This window comes from Mya arenaria, chromosome 12 (assembly GCF_026914265.1).
Source record: "Mya arenaria isolate MELC-2E11 chromosome 12, ASM2691426v1".
NCBI classification, from domain to species: Eukaryota; Metazoa; Mollusca; class Bivalvia; order Myida; family Myidae; genus Mya; species Mya arenaria.
The window spans coordinates 33368110-33382816 of record NC_069133.1 but is presented as its reverse complement, the minus strand read 5'-3'; the positions used below and the strand labels follow the sequence as shown (position 1 = coordinate 33382816).

General features: G+C 35.0%; 1 protein-coding gene and 5 non-coding genes across 6 annotated transcripts; 3 read left to right on the top strand and 3 right to left on the bottom strand.

Moving 5' to 3' along the window:
• Positions 1 to 167: 167 nt before the first annotated feature.
• Trnai-aau (transfer RNA isoleucine (anticodon AAU)) lies at positions 168 to 241 on the bottom strand. The gene has a single exon. It is a non-coding gene; the product is annotated as a tRNA-Ile (tRNA).
• Positions 242 to 367: 126 nt separating this feature from the next.
• Trnas-aga (transfer RNA serine (anticodon AGA)) lies at positions 368 to 449 on the top strand. The gene has a single exon. It is a non-coding gene; the product is annotated as a tRNA-Ser (tRNA).
• Positions 450 to 1040: 591 nt separating this feature from the next.
• Trnai-aau (transfer RNA isoleucine (anticodon AAU)) lies at positions 1041 to 1114 on the bottom strand. The gene has a single exon. It is a non-coding gene; the product is annotated as a tRNA-Ile (tRNA).
• A 126-nt stretch (positions 1115 to 1240) lies between these two features.
• Positions 1241 to 1322, top strand: Trnas-aga (transfer RNA serine (anticodon AGA)). The gene has a single exon. It is a non-coding gene; the product is annotated as a tRNA-Ser (tRNA).
• A 599-nt stretch (positions 1323 to 1921) lies between these two features.
• On the top strand, positions 1922 to 2003 carry Trnas-aga (transfer RNA serine (anticodon AGA)). The gene has a single exon. It is a non-coding gene; the product is annotated as a tRNA-Ser (tRNA).
• A 1127-nt stretch (positions 2004 to 3130) lies between these two features.
• LOC128212334 (uncharacterized) lies at positions 3131 to 14375 on the bottom strand. The gene is made up of 3 exons (XM_052917733.1): positions 12713 to 14375; positions 4140 to 4659; positions 3131 to 3883 (listed from the first exon to the last, which is right to left on the bottom strand). The coding sequence occupies exons 1-3, from the start codon at positions 12815 to 12817 to the stop codon at positions 3651 to 3653; spliced, it is 858 nt and encodes a 285-aa protein (XP_052773693.1). The 5' UTR covers positions 12818 to 14375; the 3' UTR covers positions 3131 to 3650.
• Positions 14376 to 14707: the final 332 nt, after the last annotated feature.

The following is a 14707-nucleotide window of genomic DNA, read 5'->3' as shown; positions in this document are numbered from 1 at the left end:
AAATAGTACAATTATTTTCATACAGAGATATTTATCCACAACGAGAGAAGCTACCACGTAAATGTTACGTTCTCATTCAGCGCTGCAATTAGAAATAATGCTAATCAAGGCATGTGGTACACTGTTTTAACAGATAATAATGAAATAAATATCCTATAAAAAGAGATTGGCCAGTGTGGGGGTCGGACCCACGACATTCGCGTTATTAGCACGACGCTCTAACCAACTGAGCTAACCGGCCGGATTCATTTCGCATGGCTATTATCACAAAGCTATTAGTGATAGATCGACATGAAATATAGGAATATTGTCAGATAACGATATCCACACGCAATACTAAGATGACAGTTATCATATAGTACAGCAAGTTGTCGTGGCCGAGTGGTTAAGGCGATGGACTAGAAATCCATTGGGATCTTCCCGCGCAGGTTCGAATCCTGCCGACAACGTCAATGTTTTGATATAAATTACTCTGCCATTGAAGAATGATTTACAAATGTTAAATACTCTTAACAAATCGTCTATTATTGGCCTTTAGAAGTGAACGTAAATTATGCCATATCCACTTCTTGAAAACACTTTCTAAGCTTTAAAATAGTATCCCAAATCACTGTTTTACTTTTAATTCACAGATATTGTAGTTCATGTATAAATATATAATTATTTCACATTTACAACAATTTTCTTACATAGATATATGTCCAAAATGTTCGAAGCTACCACGTCAACGTAACGTCATACCCTCGTTCAGCGTTGTAATTTTTGCCGTTTAAAAATGCCGTTAACATAGTATCCCAAATCACTGTTTTACTTTTATTGCACAGATATTGTAGTTCAAGTATAAATATATAATTATTTCACATTTACAACAATTTTCTTATATAGATATATGTCCAAAATGTTCGAAGCTATCACGTCAACGTAACGTCATACCCTCGTTCAGCGTTGTAATTTTTGCCGTTTCGAAATAAGGCTAACCAACCATGTAATACACTGTTTTTACAGTAGGTAATGAAATAAATACCCTATACAAAAGAGATTGGCCAGTGTTGGGGTCGAAACCACGACATTCGCGTTATTAGCACGACGCTCTAACCAACTGAGCTAACCGGCCGGATTCATTTCGCATGGCTATTATCACAAAGCTATTAGTGATAGATCGACATGAAATATAGGAATATTGTCAGATAACGATATCAACACGCAATACTAAGATGACAGTTATCTTATAGTACCGCAAGTTGTCGTGGCCGAGTGGTTAAGGCGATGGACTAGAAATCCATTGGGATCTTCCCGCGCAGGTTCGAATCCTGCCGACAACGTCAATGTTTTGATATAAATTACTCTGCCATTGAAGAATGATTTACAAATGTTAAATACTCTTAACAAATCGTCTATTATTGGCCTTTAGAAGTGAACGTAAATTATGCCATATCCACTTCTTGAAAACACTTTCTAAGCTTTAAAATAGTATCCCAAATCACTGTTTTACTTTTATTTCACAGATATTGTAGTTCATATATAAATATATAATTATTTCACATTTACAACAATTTTCTTATATAGATATATGTCCAAAATGTTCGAAGCTATCACGTCAACGTAACGTCATACCCTCGTTCAGCGTTGTAATTTTTGCCGTTTCGAAATAAGGCTAACCAACAATGTAATACACTGTTTTTACAGTAGGTAATGAAATAAATACCCTATACAAAAGAGATTGGCCATTTTTTGGGTCGAAACCACGACATTCGCGTTATTAGCACGACGCTCTAACCAACTGAGCTAACCGGCCGGATTCATTTCGCATGGCTATTATCACAAAGCTATTAGTGATAGATCGACATGAAATATAGGAATATTGTCAGATAACGATATCCACACGCAATACTAAGATGACAGTTATTATACGGTGCAGCAAGTTGTCGTGGCCGAGTGGTTAAGGCGATGGACTAGAAATCCATTGGGATCTTCCCGCGCAGGTTCGAATACTGCCGACAACGTCAATGTTTTGATATAAATTACTCTGCCATTGAAGAATGATTTACAAATGTTAAATACTCTTAACAAATCGTCTATTATTGGCCTTTAGAAGTGAACGTAAATTATGCCATATCCAGTTCTTGAAAACACTTTCTAAGCTTTAAAACAGTATCCCAAATGACTGTTTTCCTTTGATTCACAGATATTGTAGTTCATGTATGAATATGTAAATAGAACAATTATTTTCATACAGAGATATTTATCCACAACGAGAGAAGCTACCACATAAATGTTACGTTCTCGTTCAGCGCTGTAATTTTTACCGTTTAGAAAAAAGGTTTCTATAGTAAAAATGAAATAAATATCCTAAGTAAAAGCCTTAAAGATCCCTTATACTTACGTTTTGAAGTGTTTGTTATTATTAGCCGCTCCCTAAGTAACAGTGCTATATTGTTATAATGCTTTAACATATTGTTTTTATTTCTTTATTTATACAATAAAATATATTGTAGTATTTATCCAGTGTGTGTATACCACGTGATAAATTACGTCAAATTTGCTACGTCTGAAGGCATTATTTTACTTAGAATTCCGCCTTCGTTTTAATACCGGAGTTTGATAAGGAGATCAGTTTCATCAAACACTTTGACAAACCTGTTTCCAAATAATGTAATACAGCCAAATAATGTTTTGACAGTGCTCCGTCAGACGGCCGTTCGTTATGTGATGTGAACAGGTTTGTCGAAGCGTTTGAGGAAATTCAACTCTCAATCAAACTCTGGTAAATGACCGAAGGCGGGGCTCCGTAAGCGGCGTAGACTGCGCTATGTTTCATTCAAAATGGTGAAGAAACAGTGAATTTAACTTTGTTTAAAGTCTTCGTTCGAAGCTAAATGTTGCCTTCCGAAGTTACATTTATGACGCTAGTTATCACGTGGTACACCAACTCTGTTATCTTCTATACATACAATCTGCATTGATAACCTATTGAAGGGACATAATCATGAATGATATATGTTCGATCGTTTTTCTCTCTTACGTCCCTTTTATCTCAATGTGGAATATACATAGATAAAGTGTAATAGTGAAATAACTGTTCTATATGACGTCAGGTCACCATGGTATACGGACAAGGAAACATCACATATAATAGTTAACAATTTATACATACAAGCATGGGAGTTTCAGACATAAAATGACATTCAATTAATATACACATATTATATAACATAATTGTACGAGCAATGCACAAAACATTATCTGACTAGGATTATTGTTATCAAGATAGCACAAGAAAAATTGGCTGCCAGAAAAAACTAAAATCGGTTCATGAAGGCCGAGTGAGTCTACTTAACGATGGAAATGTTTAAACAAAGACTGTATCTAATAAAATTGACTGTAAATAATTTGCGTATTCAAGTATTAAGACAATAGTTTAAATATGTTGAATACATCAGAATGCCTTCAAGTAGATGCCAAATATATATATATTAAATACCATGCTTCCACTAAGACGAAGTGCTAAGTGAATCAAATATATTAAAGTATGCACAATTTATGTTCGGGGGTTAAGATCTATGATCTGGAAGACATTTGATTTTGCTTCTGGAAGCTGCTTTTGAATACTGTCAGAATAAAAAACTTGTTATATAAATCCTCATCGATGTTCAAGAAACCCTATGGCCCTTCTTATGTGAAGAATGCCTCATAATTGAAGATAAATCTGTTTCCGGTAATGAACTTTCCTTTGATGACACGTGACCTGTTTTTAAAACTGTAATAAGTTTTGATTGGCTCTCGTCATTTTGTAACGGCTCATCTGATTGGCTAGCAATGCCATCTGCTTTGACTGAAGTTGATTGGTCGACTTGTTTATCACAGTCAACCGTACAGCAGCAATCTGGTATGAAAAATAGAGAAAAGGATAGAAAACCCAAAAATGGCGAGACATGTTATGATATTTGATTATTTATTATGATATTATGTCAGTATTTTAATAATTTCAAAGCAAAATTCTTAGGTTTTACGATGAATGACCTTAAAAACAATATTAGGTGATTTGTTTTATTATAAATGTACGTGTAAATGCCTTTTTACTATCAATTGCATAAACATATAAACATGTAATAATACTTTTGAAACTATGGAAATGTTACCTGGCGATTCCCAGAATTCCACTGTAAGTAAACTATTTTCTGCTATCCAGTCTTTTGATTGGTAAAAATGATTACAGTCCCACAATGCAACATGTCCCTTTGGCTTATTGCCATGCACAGTATATGTAATCACTCTTAAAATACCTTGCTTTCCCCAAAATGTATTTTTTGTTTTTGAGGGATCAGTCATGTGGATTTTGGTTATATTTGGATAGCCATATTTATCAGCAAGGTAGGGCCCAAAGGCTATTGGTAGATAGATATACTGCATCTTGTTTATCCCCTCCACACTATCGTGACCATATTTCGAAAGTCGAATAAGTTCAGTTCCTAACGAATGTACTCCTCCGATTCGATTCAAACTTTCCGAGAGCCTCAAGGCACTCGTGTCGTGTATGAGAAGATTGGATGTGTTGTGAAGGTCAAGGTGAGCAAGAAGGTCATGGTTTCTATATGAACCACCGTAATGAGCGTAGCCAGGATAGTTATCCCTGAGGTCTTGGAACTTTGGTATTGGAACCTGAAATCAAATAAAAAGAATATATAGGGTTTGTTATTACATTTACAATTATGAGTGGGTGTTCGCCAAATGTGTATAGTGTGTGCGTGCATGTATGTGGGCGTGCGTGCGTGCGTGCGTACGTACGTGCGTACGTCACGCATGCATCTATAAGTTTCGTGTTTTAACTCGTGTCATATACGTCACAGGTGCAATTATAAGCTTGGTGTTTTAACTGTACTGTTTAGAACTTGTGTTATATAGGTCACATGTGCAACTAGAAGCTTGGTGTTTAAATTGTACTATTAAGAACATTTCTGATGTATGTACCATTTGTAAATAAAGTATCAGCGTCTTGACTACACGGCTTCAAGCCGTCGTCTTGTTACCACTCTTGTATGTATCAGGAACATGATTTTCCGAACTTTATAATATACTTAACACCTTCATTTATTTACATGAATCGAAATTTGACGATATTGTTTGAAGCAGCTGTGATTCAGGTCGTGCTTGCATCTATTAAGTTTGTTTCCCACCATCTTTGAACTTTAATTCGGCATGTAGGTCACGTTTGTATGTACGTTTTTGTCTTGACAGCAGCTTTAGTGCAAAACACGTGAGTTATAACTAACAGAAGCAAAACCTGTCCTACATTAAGTACAAATCCCCAAGGTAGTCACTATCTGCAAAACTTCAGGCAGAAATGATCACACGTTTTTGTTTACCTTTGATTATTATCGATAATTGGAGTATTATCAAATATTTTATCTCGTTCCGTCCTTTCATAATGATAGTATAATACATCTTAAGCTTGTTTGGTGGTTGTTCAAATACTGGCCATTACCTAAAGATGAACGCTTTGCATACGAATACTTTACTTAAAGCTGCACTCCCACAGATTGATTGTTTTGACATTTTTATTTTATTTTTGAGCCAATTTTTGAGTAAAGGTCTGGAAACGAGCGATGTACGACCGCTGACAAAAGAGCAGATCGCAGTTTTCTTCTTTACGTTGGAAAATTGATGTTTTATGGATAAAAGCTTTACTAACGCTTTAAGAGAAACGTTATTTTCGGCAGTTTATCAAACAATTAAGATCTGTTTTATTGTGAGTTATCTTAAAGGACTGAATTGAAGGCACTGATGTCAAATGGGCTGATTATGAGACAAAAAAATAAAAAGGTCAACACTGTCAATTTGTGACAGTGCAGCGTTAAGACTTTTTTTCAGAATGTATTTTTGCTCTATCTCTTTTGCTATAACAATTGGTCAAATGATAATTTTCCGTTTATTTCAGTAATTAATTACTTTATTTATCTACTTATTATAAGACACACGCTATGATCGATTACTTTTTGTTTAAAACTAAATAAACGTTATTCTGTTAATTATGGTGATTTTCGACAATTCAAGGGCCATAACTCTGAAAATAATTGTGCGATGTTGTTGTTGATTGAAATCAGTCGATATATAATGACAATGAACACTGTTACTAAGTTTGGTAAGGCCATAAAATGATTTGGTCAGGGTTATATCCTTTTCAAAAACAGGCAGGGTAGGTGAGCTTTTTCATTATTAGGCTTTATATAAGAAAGATATTGTCATTATAGGAGAATGGTGTTATAGTTATATTCTGTATAAATCTTAGTTTTAAAGTACATATAAAAAACACAAACTTTTTTTTTTTTTTTTTTTTTTTAGAACTGACTATAAAACGGTAGGGTCGGAGCCAATATCGTAGGTAGGGTCGGGTAACCCGAACATAAAGTGGTTTGCCTAATTATTAAATACCAAACCTTTAGTTAAACAGCGGAAATGTAATTGTGACGCCGTGCTCAACAGGGCCTCTATATATCCGCCATGCTACGCAGACGACATTAAAACAATGACATACATGTACGTAATTGAAACTAATTCCTAATGAAATACAGAACAAAGAACCAAGAACAATCACTCCGAAAGAATAATCTGCTATAATTGCATTAGTCAAACGTGTTAACTGCTAATTCGATGTAGATTTCTAATTAAGAAAATTAGATGTCTGAGAAAGAAACGAGTCGAGACTGAGCGGAATTTGCTAATTCAATTTAAACCAGACAAAAACAGGACTCATTACAAGAAGTATCAGTTGTTAGCTCCAAAAGTTGCAGAGTCTGCAAAATTTAAGAAACTGGGATGAAGACCCAGTTGATACCAACAGTGGTTTATAAGGTTTGAGAAAAATACGTTATAAATTCTCATCCGGGTTTAAAAAGAACTGCCAGTGCGGAAAGACGGATTTATTTTCATCATTTAAATTCTGAACAAATTATGTAATTTCTCACATTTCCACGCTGTTTACCCAGTTTTCGACCTCTTTTCGCTTAAGCGTTAATTTTCTTCAAAAATATAAAAAAAAAACGTTGACTTTGAGGATAATAAGCTAATTGTGTTGTTGTTGTTTTCAATCGGGCCTAATGGCGTTTGCCTTCCGAACAACAGGGCAAGGGTTGAAACTATATAGTTAGGAATGTCTAGTTAATGACACTACAATCTTATGTCTATTAGCCAAAAAGTACTCCAAGAGGCTAAATGAAAGGTTTCGCGAAATACCTGCAAACTAGTCATTATGTGTGGTATATTGGATTTGGTTATTGTAATTATCCATGTCATTTTGTTTCATCAGGACGATTTCATCGGATTTGACGCATTCGATCACTTCACAGTATTTGATAGCCTTGATAGTCGTTAAAGTCGGTCGTGAAAGTCGTGATAGACGGTCGTGATAGCCGTAATATTCGTCATAATTGGTCGTTGTAGGCGTGATAGTCAAACTAGCCGATCGTGATAGCCGTATTAGCCGGTCGTGATAGCCGTATTAGCCGATCGTGATAGACGGTCGTTATTGTCGTGATAGCCGTGGTCGTTGTGAAAGTCGGCCGAGATAGCCATAATAGTCACGAAAGTCAGTCGTGATAGCCGTGATCGTCGAGATAGTTGGTCGACATAGCCGTGATCGTTGTGAAAGTCGGCCGAGATAGCCATAATAGTCACGAAAGTCAGTCGTGATAGCCGTTTTAGTCTGTGATAGCTGTGGTTGTCGTGATAGTCGGTCGTGATAAACATGATAGCCGTGATAGTCTGTCGTGATAACCATGATAGTCGTGATATTCGGTCGTGATAACAATGATATTCGTGATAGCCGTGATAGTCTGTCGTGATAACCATGATAGTCGTGATATTTGGTCGTGATAACCATGATAGTCGTGATATTCGGTCGTGATAACAATGATAGTCGTGATAGCCGTGATAGTCTGTCGTGATAACCATGATAGTCGTGATATTCGGTCGTGATAACCATGATAGTCGTGATATTCGGTCGTGATAACAATGATAGTCGTGATAGCCGTGATAGTCTGTCGTGATAACCATGATAGTCGTGATATTCGGTCGTGATAACCATGATAGTCATGATAGCCGTGATAGTCGGTGGTGATTGTCGTGATAGTCATGATAGTCGGCCGTGATAGCCGTGAAAGTCGTGATAGTTGTAATAGCCGGTCGTGAAAGTTGGTCGTGATAGTCGTGATAGTTGATTTACTGTTTTGTTATCAGTTTCCTAACTTACAAAAAAACCTACCGAATCAACGTGATCGCGACATTACAGGTTTAGCAATATATAGACACAGAAAATACTTTTTAAATGTGTTTTTTTCCTATATCTGTTGAAACAATATATACATAATGCAAAACAATCGATGGCCACACACGTGCGACAAACGTCATGATAAAACATATTTGTCGATTGGCAATAAGCTGTGCCCATTGATTAATAAAAAGATACCTGGATAAATCACATATGAGGGTTTCAACTAGTTGTGTCAGTGATGAGTGAAATACAGCTAACCATGATACTGTCCTTGTGCCTTGTGACAGCAGGGATATTTGCCTTTAACATAAACGAGTGGAATTTCAAGTATCGAAAATACGTTTTTAGAAAAAGAAATATCTAGTCTCCTATATAAGTAATTGGAAAACAGATTATTAAACCACGGCATAAAAGCAGGAGCGTAGCTGCCTATACGCGAGTACACAGCTGAATCCACATGATTCTGACAAAACAATAAGCCAAAGTTGAAGTATGCGTACTTGACTACATGGCCCTAAAACTGTCCATTTTCCAGTATTAAATAAAGCACCTCAAAATGCACATGCAGAATGCATCAGATTACCACGGGTTTCAAATTTTCCGAGGGGCATGCCTGCGGACCCCCCCCCCCAGCACAATTATGAATCCACATAAATAGAGGGCCAGCTACGCCCCAGCATCAACGAATTCAGTTAAGTTTACAGAGGACAGAAGCAAACTTGTTCATGTTATTTTTCATAGCCTATATATACTGTATGCAGTATGCATAGGCTAAGAAAACATAAAAATAGTTCGATATTCTGCCCCCATTTGTTAGGTACAAACATATCGATCTATTTATTTGAAACTCAGATATTGCATCGATCGTGTGCACAATTTTAGTTTAGATTTCTTTACACCATTTCAATGCATATAACAAAATGCACTTCGTGGGATAAGAATTTTAAACTCGACACATGATAGATCTGTGTATCAACTTTAACTATCAAGGCGTTTTACAACGAAATATAAATACTTAAATGTATTTAATTGTCTGTTATAAACAATTGTATCGGTATTACCATCTGTAGAATCAAAAGATATCAAACAAAGATACCTATATCGTTACAGGAGTATATTATTCGCTTGAAAATGTCTTTTTATTACATTGAATGATTTGAGGTAGGCTGACAATTGCCTGCAATAAAAGGATTCCACCCCTAAGTGGCATATCACTGACATTGCATGTTCTATATACATTTGTGTTAATATAAATCATTTTTAGATATCGTGGTGATTTAAACTGGATCACTTATCACGAAATGTGGTCACGTTACGGCGTATTATGTTGATTTTCAACTTAAGGTGTAGAGGAGAACAAGAGTACCGCTGAACGAATGCAATCGTTCGTCTGTTTTTGTTGCTGTTGTATTTATTCGAAAAAGGGGCACTTCTCCATAATTATTAAAGCCAAAGTTATGGGCAATTTGTCACATGTTCTTATTGAACAGTTTTGGAGTTATGGCCAATATTAATGTGTTTTTTTTGCACTACTCCGACGTCAACGAGAAACGGACGAGATAAAAAAAAAAAAGAAGAAACAGCATTACATCAACAGACAGACGGACGGACTGGCGGACGGACAGGCAGGTGGACAGACAGACAGACTGACGGACAGAATGACACAGATATAAAATTATCGCCCCGTTTATATACAATATACAATAGTATTGATATAATCATGAGTTATTTTAATATTATAAGTTGCAATAATGTATATACATATAGCCAAGGACGTTCTATTGTGAACAAGCACAGTGTACACAAGTATTTCCTTTCGAAAGAGCATGTAAATTGCACGGGTTTTGTAATACATCCTGTGTACTCTGACCTGCAGGAATAAACTAGCATTTTGATACAAAATGCAGCAACCAATGACACAATTATTCATTCACTCTTTCCTTCATTCAATACATGTTTAGAAATAATTTAAGAGTGTGTCAACGAAAGAGAGGCCAAATCTGAACGGAAAACTAAGATTGACAAACGAAACTAGAGAAATATACCACAATTCATACTTTCTACTGCAGGTGTAATACATACCTACAGTTGTGAGAGACCATAGTATATTTTACAAGTGCTTGATTTCGTCCTAACACTAACTCTTTCATTAACTTTCGAAACTTGTTTCGGATAATTTTACAAAACTGAGTGTAACGCATTGTAACGTTGCTGTAAATAAACGCGCTGAGTACGGTATATACCGTGGGAATTATGTTTGTTTTTGGAAGACAGCGAATGTTAAAAAGACTTATATGACAAGATAATTTATACAATATAATGATACGATACAACAGCTTGCCTGACTGATCTTACGTGCTGTACAAAATATATAATAGTTAGCTCTATGTGCATAGAGTGGGATATTAGTATTACATAAAATGCAAATAAATTTCATAAATTTTCACACTTGCATGAGTTTTTGAAACCAAAATTCAGATAGAAACGAACATTTATAGCTTATCTGAGAAGATCGTGGTTGCAAACATTTATGAATTTGCATTTTGATATAAAGAATGGCCACACGTACGAAAAAAGAATATTTAGATTATTGTAGCCAATATTTGTCGTAGATTACAAGGTTATATAGTTTGTTCGTTATTGGACTGATTGATCGAATAATTATTTGGCTGATCGATTGCTTGATTTATTGAGTGATTGCTCGAATAATATGTTGATTGACTGATAATTTTGTTTGTTTCTCTGATTGATTGTCTGATTGATTGATTGAATGAATGAATGAATGAATGAATGAATGAATGAATGAATGAATGAATGAATGAATGAATGAATGAATGAATGAATGAATGAATGAATGAATGAATGAATGAATGAATGAATGAAGTATTGATTGATTGCTTGATTGAATGATTGCTTGCTTGATTGATTGATTGATTGATTGATTGATTGATTGATTGATTGATTGATTGATTGATTGACTGATTGATTTATTAATTAATTAATTAATTAATTGATTGATTGATTGATTGATTGATTGATTGATTGATTGATTGATTGATTGATTGATTGATTGATTGATTGATTGATTGATTGATTGATTGATTGATTGATTGATTTAGATATTAATAAAAAAATTGTCAGACAAACTAACCAGCGTTTAAAGGAAAATATGAATTCTCCTAAATGTCATATAAAATGGATGTTATTATGATCATCATATTAGAACGTTTACATCGAAGAAGAATTTTATCTCGTGTATATATCATGAGAACATTAAAGTCTGCAAGAAGCAAATCGCGTGCACAATGAGTTTTACATCATATCCAGATAACAATCAACACCGCGTCAAGCCAACAACAGCTTCCGCCATTTTACATCAACAAAAGCATTATAACTATGTAGGCAGAGTGCATTGATGAGAACAAGGTGGATGGAAGAGCCACTAAACTAAGGGATAAGATAACATACTATGTATATGATTTACAATAACTGTTATATTTGTTATTGGGTGTGTTGACAACCAGTACAGACAAAGGATATAAGATAACGTGTAAAAGATAGTTCTAAGGGCCGGAAAAGAAGAGAATGGTTAGATGTAACAACGTGTGAGGAAGGAAGGAAGGAAGGAAGGAAGGAAGGAAGGAAGGAAGGAAGGAAGGAAGGAAGGAAGGAAGGAAGCGTTCCAAAACAATCTAAGAAGTATTGACTTGAGTAATTCAATAACTCTTATTATGAATGATAATTAAACGTATTTGCAAAACCTGCATTTAAATTATGCCTTTCATTAGCATGCATTCAAACGATTGCGATTCAGATTCACACGATAAACGAGAGTATTCAATTGCCACAATGCACCGCAGTGAATTTATAATGTGAGACCAGTTCATGTATGCGAATGATAACATGTGTTCGCTCAATGTTCCTGTATAACAAGAACACAGATGGTACAAGTGTTATCAAGTTATTACCTTATATGTATATACATTTAAACAAAAATACATTCTTAAACATGTTACAACAAACATATTTGGATACTTGGTCTCGCTCAATAAATTGTACACTTTTCAAGTGTCATTAAACTGCCTATTTTAAGCATAGTGATACACGTCAAATGTATTTTCATTTGATTACTTGAAGTTTCGGAGATAAAATCATAGTGACAAAAAACTGTTATTGATAGAACTGTTTTGATCATTTCAGCTTGTTTGCTTTGTTTTATTCTACAATAAATTCATTCAACCGCTTTAATTAATAATCACACTCGGGGAAACTACATTTTCAGATACTATAATGTATCAGAATGACTTAATTAAACATTTTTCTTAAGGACTGAATGACCCACGATTCAAATACCTAGCTTTTAGTGCAATTAGCATACAAAGTACCAACAGTTTAAAAGTATAGTGCAATTAGCATACAGAATACCAACAAATAGTATAAAATTACCTTATCGCACGTGACCAAAGATGTTAGTAGAACCAGTTTCACTACGACCACTGCCACACTGTCCTTGAATGACCACCGTGGTCCCTGATAGTTATTGTTCACCATTGCTTTTTATTTTCCATTTCCAAAAAAAGGTTTATAAATAAAACTTAATCACTCCCTTTGGAACACGATGTTCCCACTTTTACTCCATACAAATAAGTCCTAGTTCAATAATTCCATCATTGAGCTAATGTGACTTTAAAAACTCAATTTTCATCTTTCAATGTTTACAAGTTTTCCTACAGCGCCTCTCAAAAGTGAATGATGTTTACTCAGCTTTAAAACTGCACTCCAAATTCACACACGTTCGATCCCTTGTCACATATTATTTATAAGACATCCGCAATAAACTTATTCTTAACAGGCACTAGATGAACACGAACAAACGACTAAATCCACATTATAAATCTTGTGACAATCGTTAAGGTCTTAGAGACACAGTTATTTCAAATCCTGGCAAGGAACATGAAAGCCCTTCCACTGATAACGCGAATATTTCAGTGACCTAAAGATATAAACGATCTAAATTATATTTGCAGATTTTTTCACTATCTTATGCTGTCTTTGCTATGTTGAAATATTCTTTGTTATTCAGTTTCAAACTGTTTTTCGAGTTTTTTGCTGTCTTTCCTACACATTTAACCGCGATATGTTTCAACAATTAAATTAAAATTCTAAGTATAGTCGTGCGTGTACCGATAATTGTCCCGATGCAATGGCGGTTAATGCATTTAATTTTATGCACAGAAATGAACATAAAAAATCGTCCTCCAGTCTGGTTTAAACACTGTCTCGAATCATTGCTTTATTAATTACAAAATATGGCCCATATCGCGTTTAACATGAAACACAAACCATATCCATCAAAACTGAGATATAATGAATCGGCTCCCCAGAAACCCTAACACATGTTCATAAAGCCAACGTTTTCCATCACATTAGCACCTCTTGAACTAATAATTTAAAGTTATTATATTTCATAACACAATAAATGCTTTGACTGCCTTCCGAAAACATTCCAGAAACATTTCCCAGTGTCTAGTTAGCTTCTTTTTTCCGGTTATACCTATGTCTCAAACGTACGTATTATAGCACTCATTTCCCTTAAAAAGACTCCCCTAGTCTAAAAAATGCGCACTAAACAATACCATAAACTGTTAGTATTAATTATTTTCACAAAGCGTGTGTTCCACCGAGTTTTTCAAAGTTCTGCCAATGCAAATCCGACTCAGCAGTCCAAATCACTGTTAAGCTCAGATTCAGTCTGTACAAAATAGTCAATAATCGCTCTCTCTGTTTAGTATTTAACTCGCGACACAAACTCACACCATCTTCAAAATCCCCAGGACAATCTTTCTGCAATATAGCTCCGTTTGTTTTAAGGTCCAAACTGGATCACTTGACCCACTAAAAAACTGTCCTGATATGGTCCTTCTAGTACTTTTAGATAAAGCCACTATCTTGTCTATTTCGTTAAGTGCATTGTTACGTATAAACTTCTCACTTAAACCATTAGCGTCGCGATCATGATATACCATGCATTGAACATAATATTTCGTTTAAACCTATCTTTATGATTATGTAAATCGCTAATGGTCTATTCAACTCGGTTGAAGAAATATCCGGTGCTCATCTTTACCCAAACACATGAATGGAATGATATCAAACGTATACCGCGTATTTATTTTTGATTTGAATTGCAAGGATTAAAGCGAGTTCTTTTAATATCTTTGATTTGAGTTTGGTCAAAGCAATTTAAAGTTTTTTATGTATGGAAGCGTATATTGAAACTACCGATGATGTGATCAAGTAGTTGTATCGACTTACTTTATGTCGACTTAATGAGATATAACGCGACAGTTTGCCCAATGTATGCCGTATTTACGTATTCACTGGCTATGTCGACGTTTTTGTCGAAACTGGAAGAATATATCGTTTATACAGCTGATATGA

Coding starts and splice junctions, on each gene's coding strand:
- LOC128212334 (XM_052917733.1), bottom strand. CDS start 12,817: ATGGTGAACAATAACTATCAGGGACCACGGTGGTCATTCAAGGACAGT. Junction 4,660..12,712: donor CTTTGGTCACGTGCGATAAG/GTAATTTTATAC, acceptor ATTTGATTTCAG/GTTCCAATACCAAAGTTCCA. Junction 3,884..4,139: donor GGAATTCTGGGAATCGCCAG/GTAACATTTCCA, acceptor TTTTCATACCAG/ATTGCTGCTGTACGGTTGAC.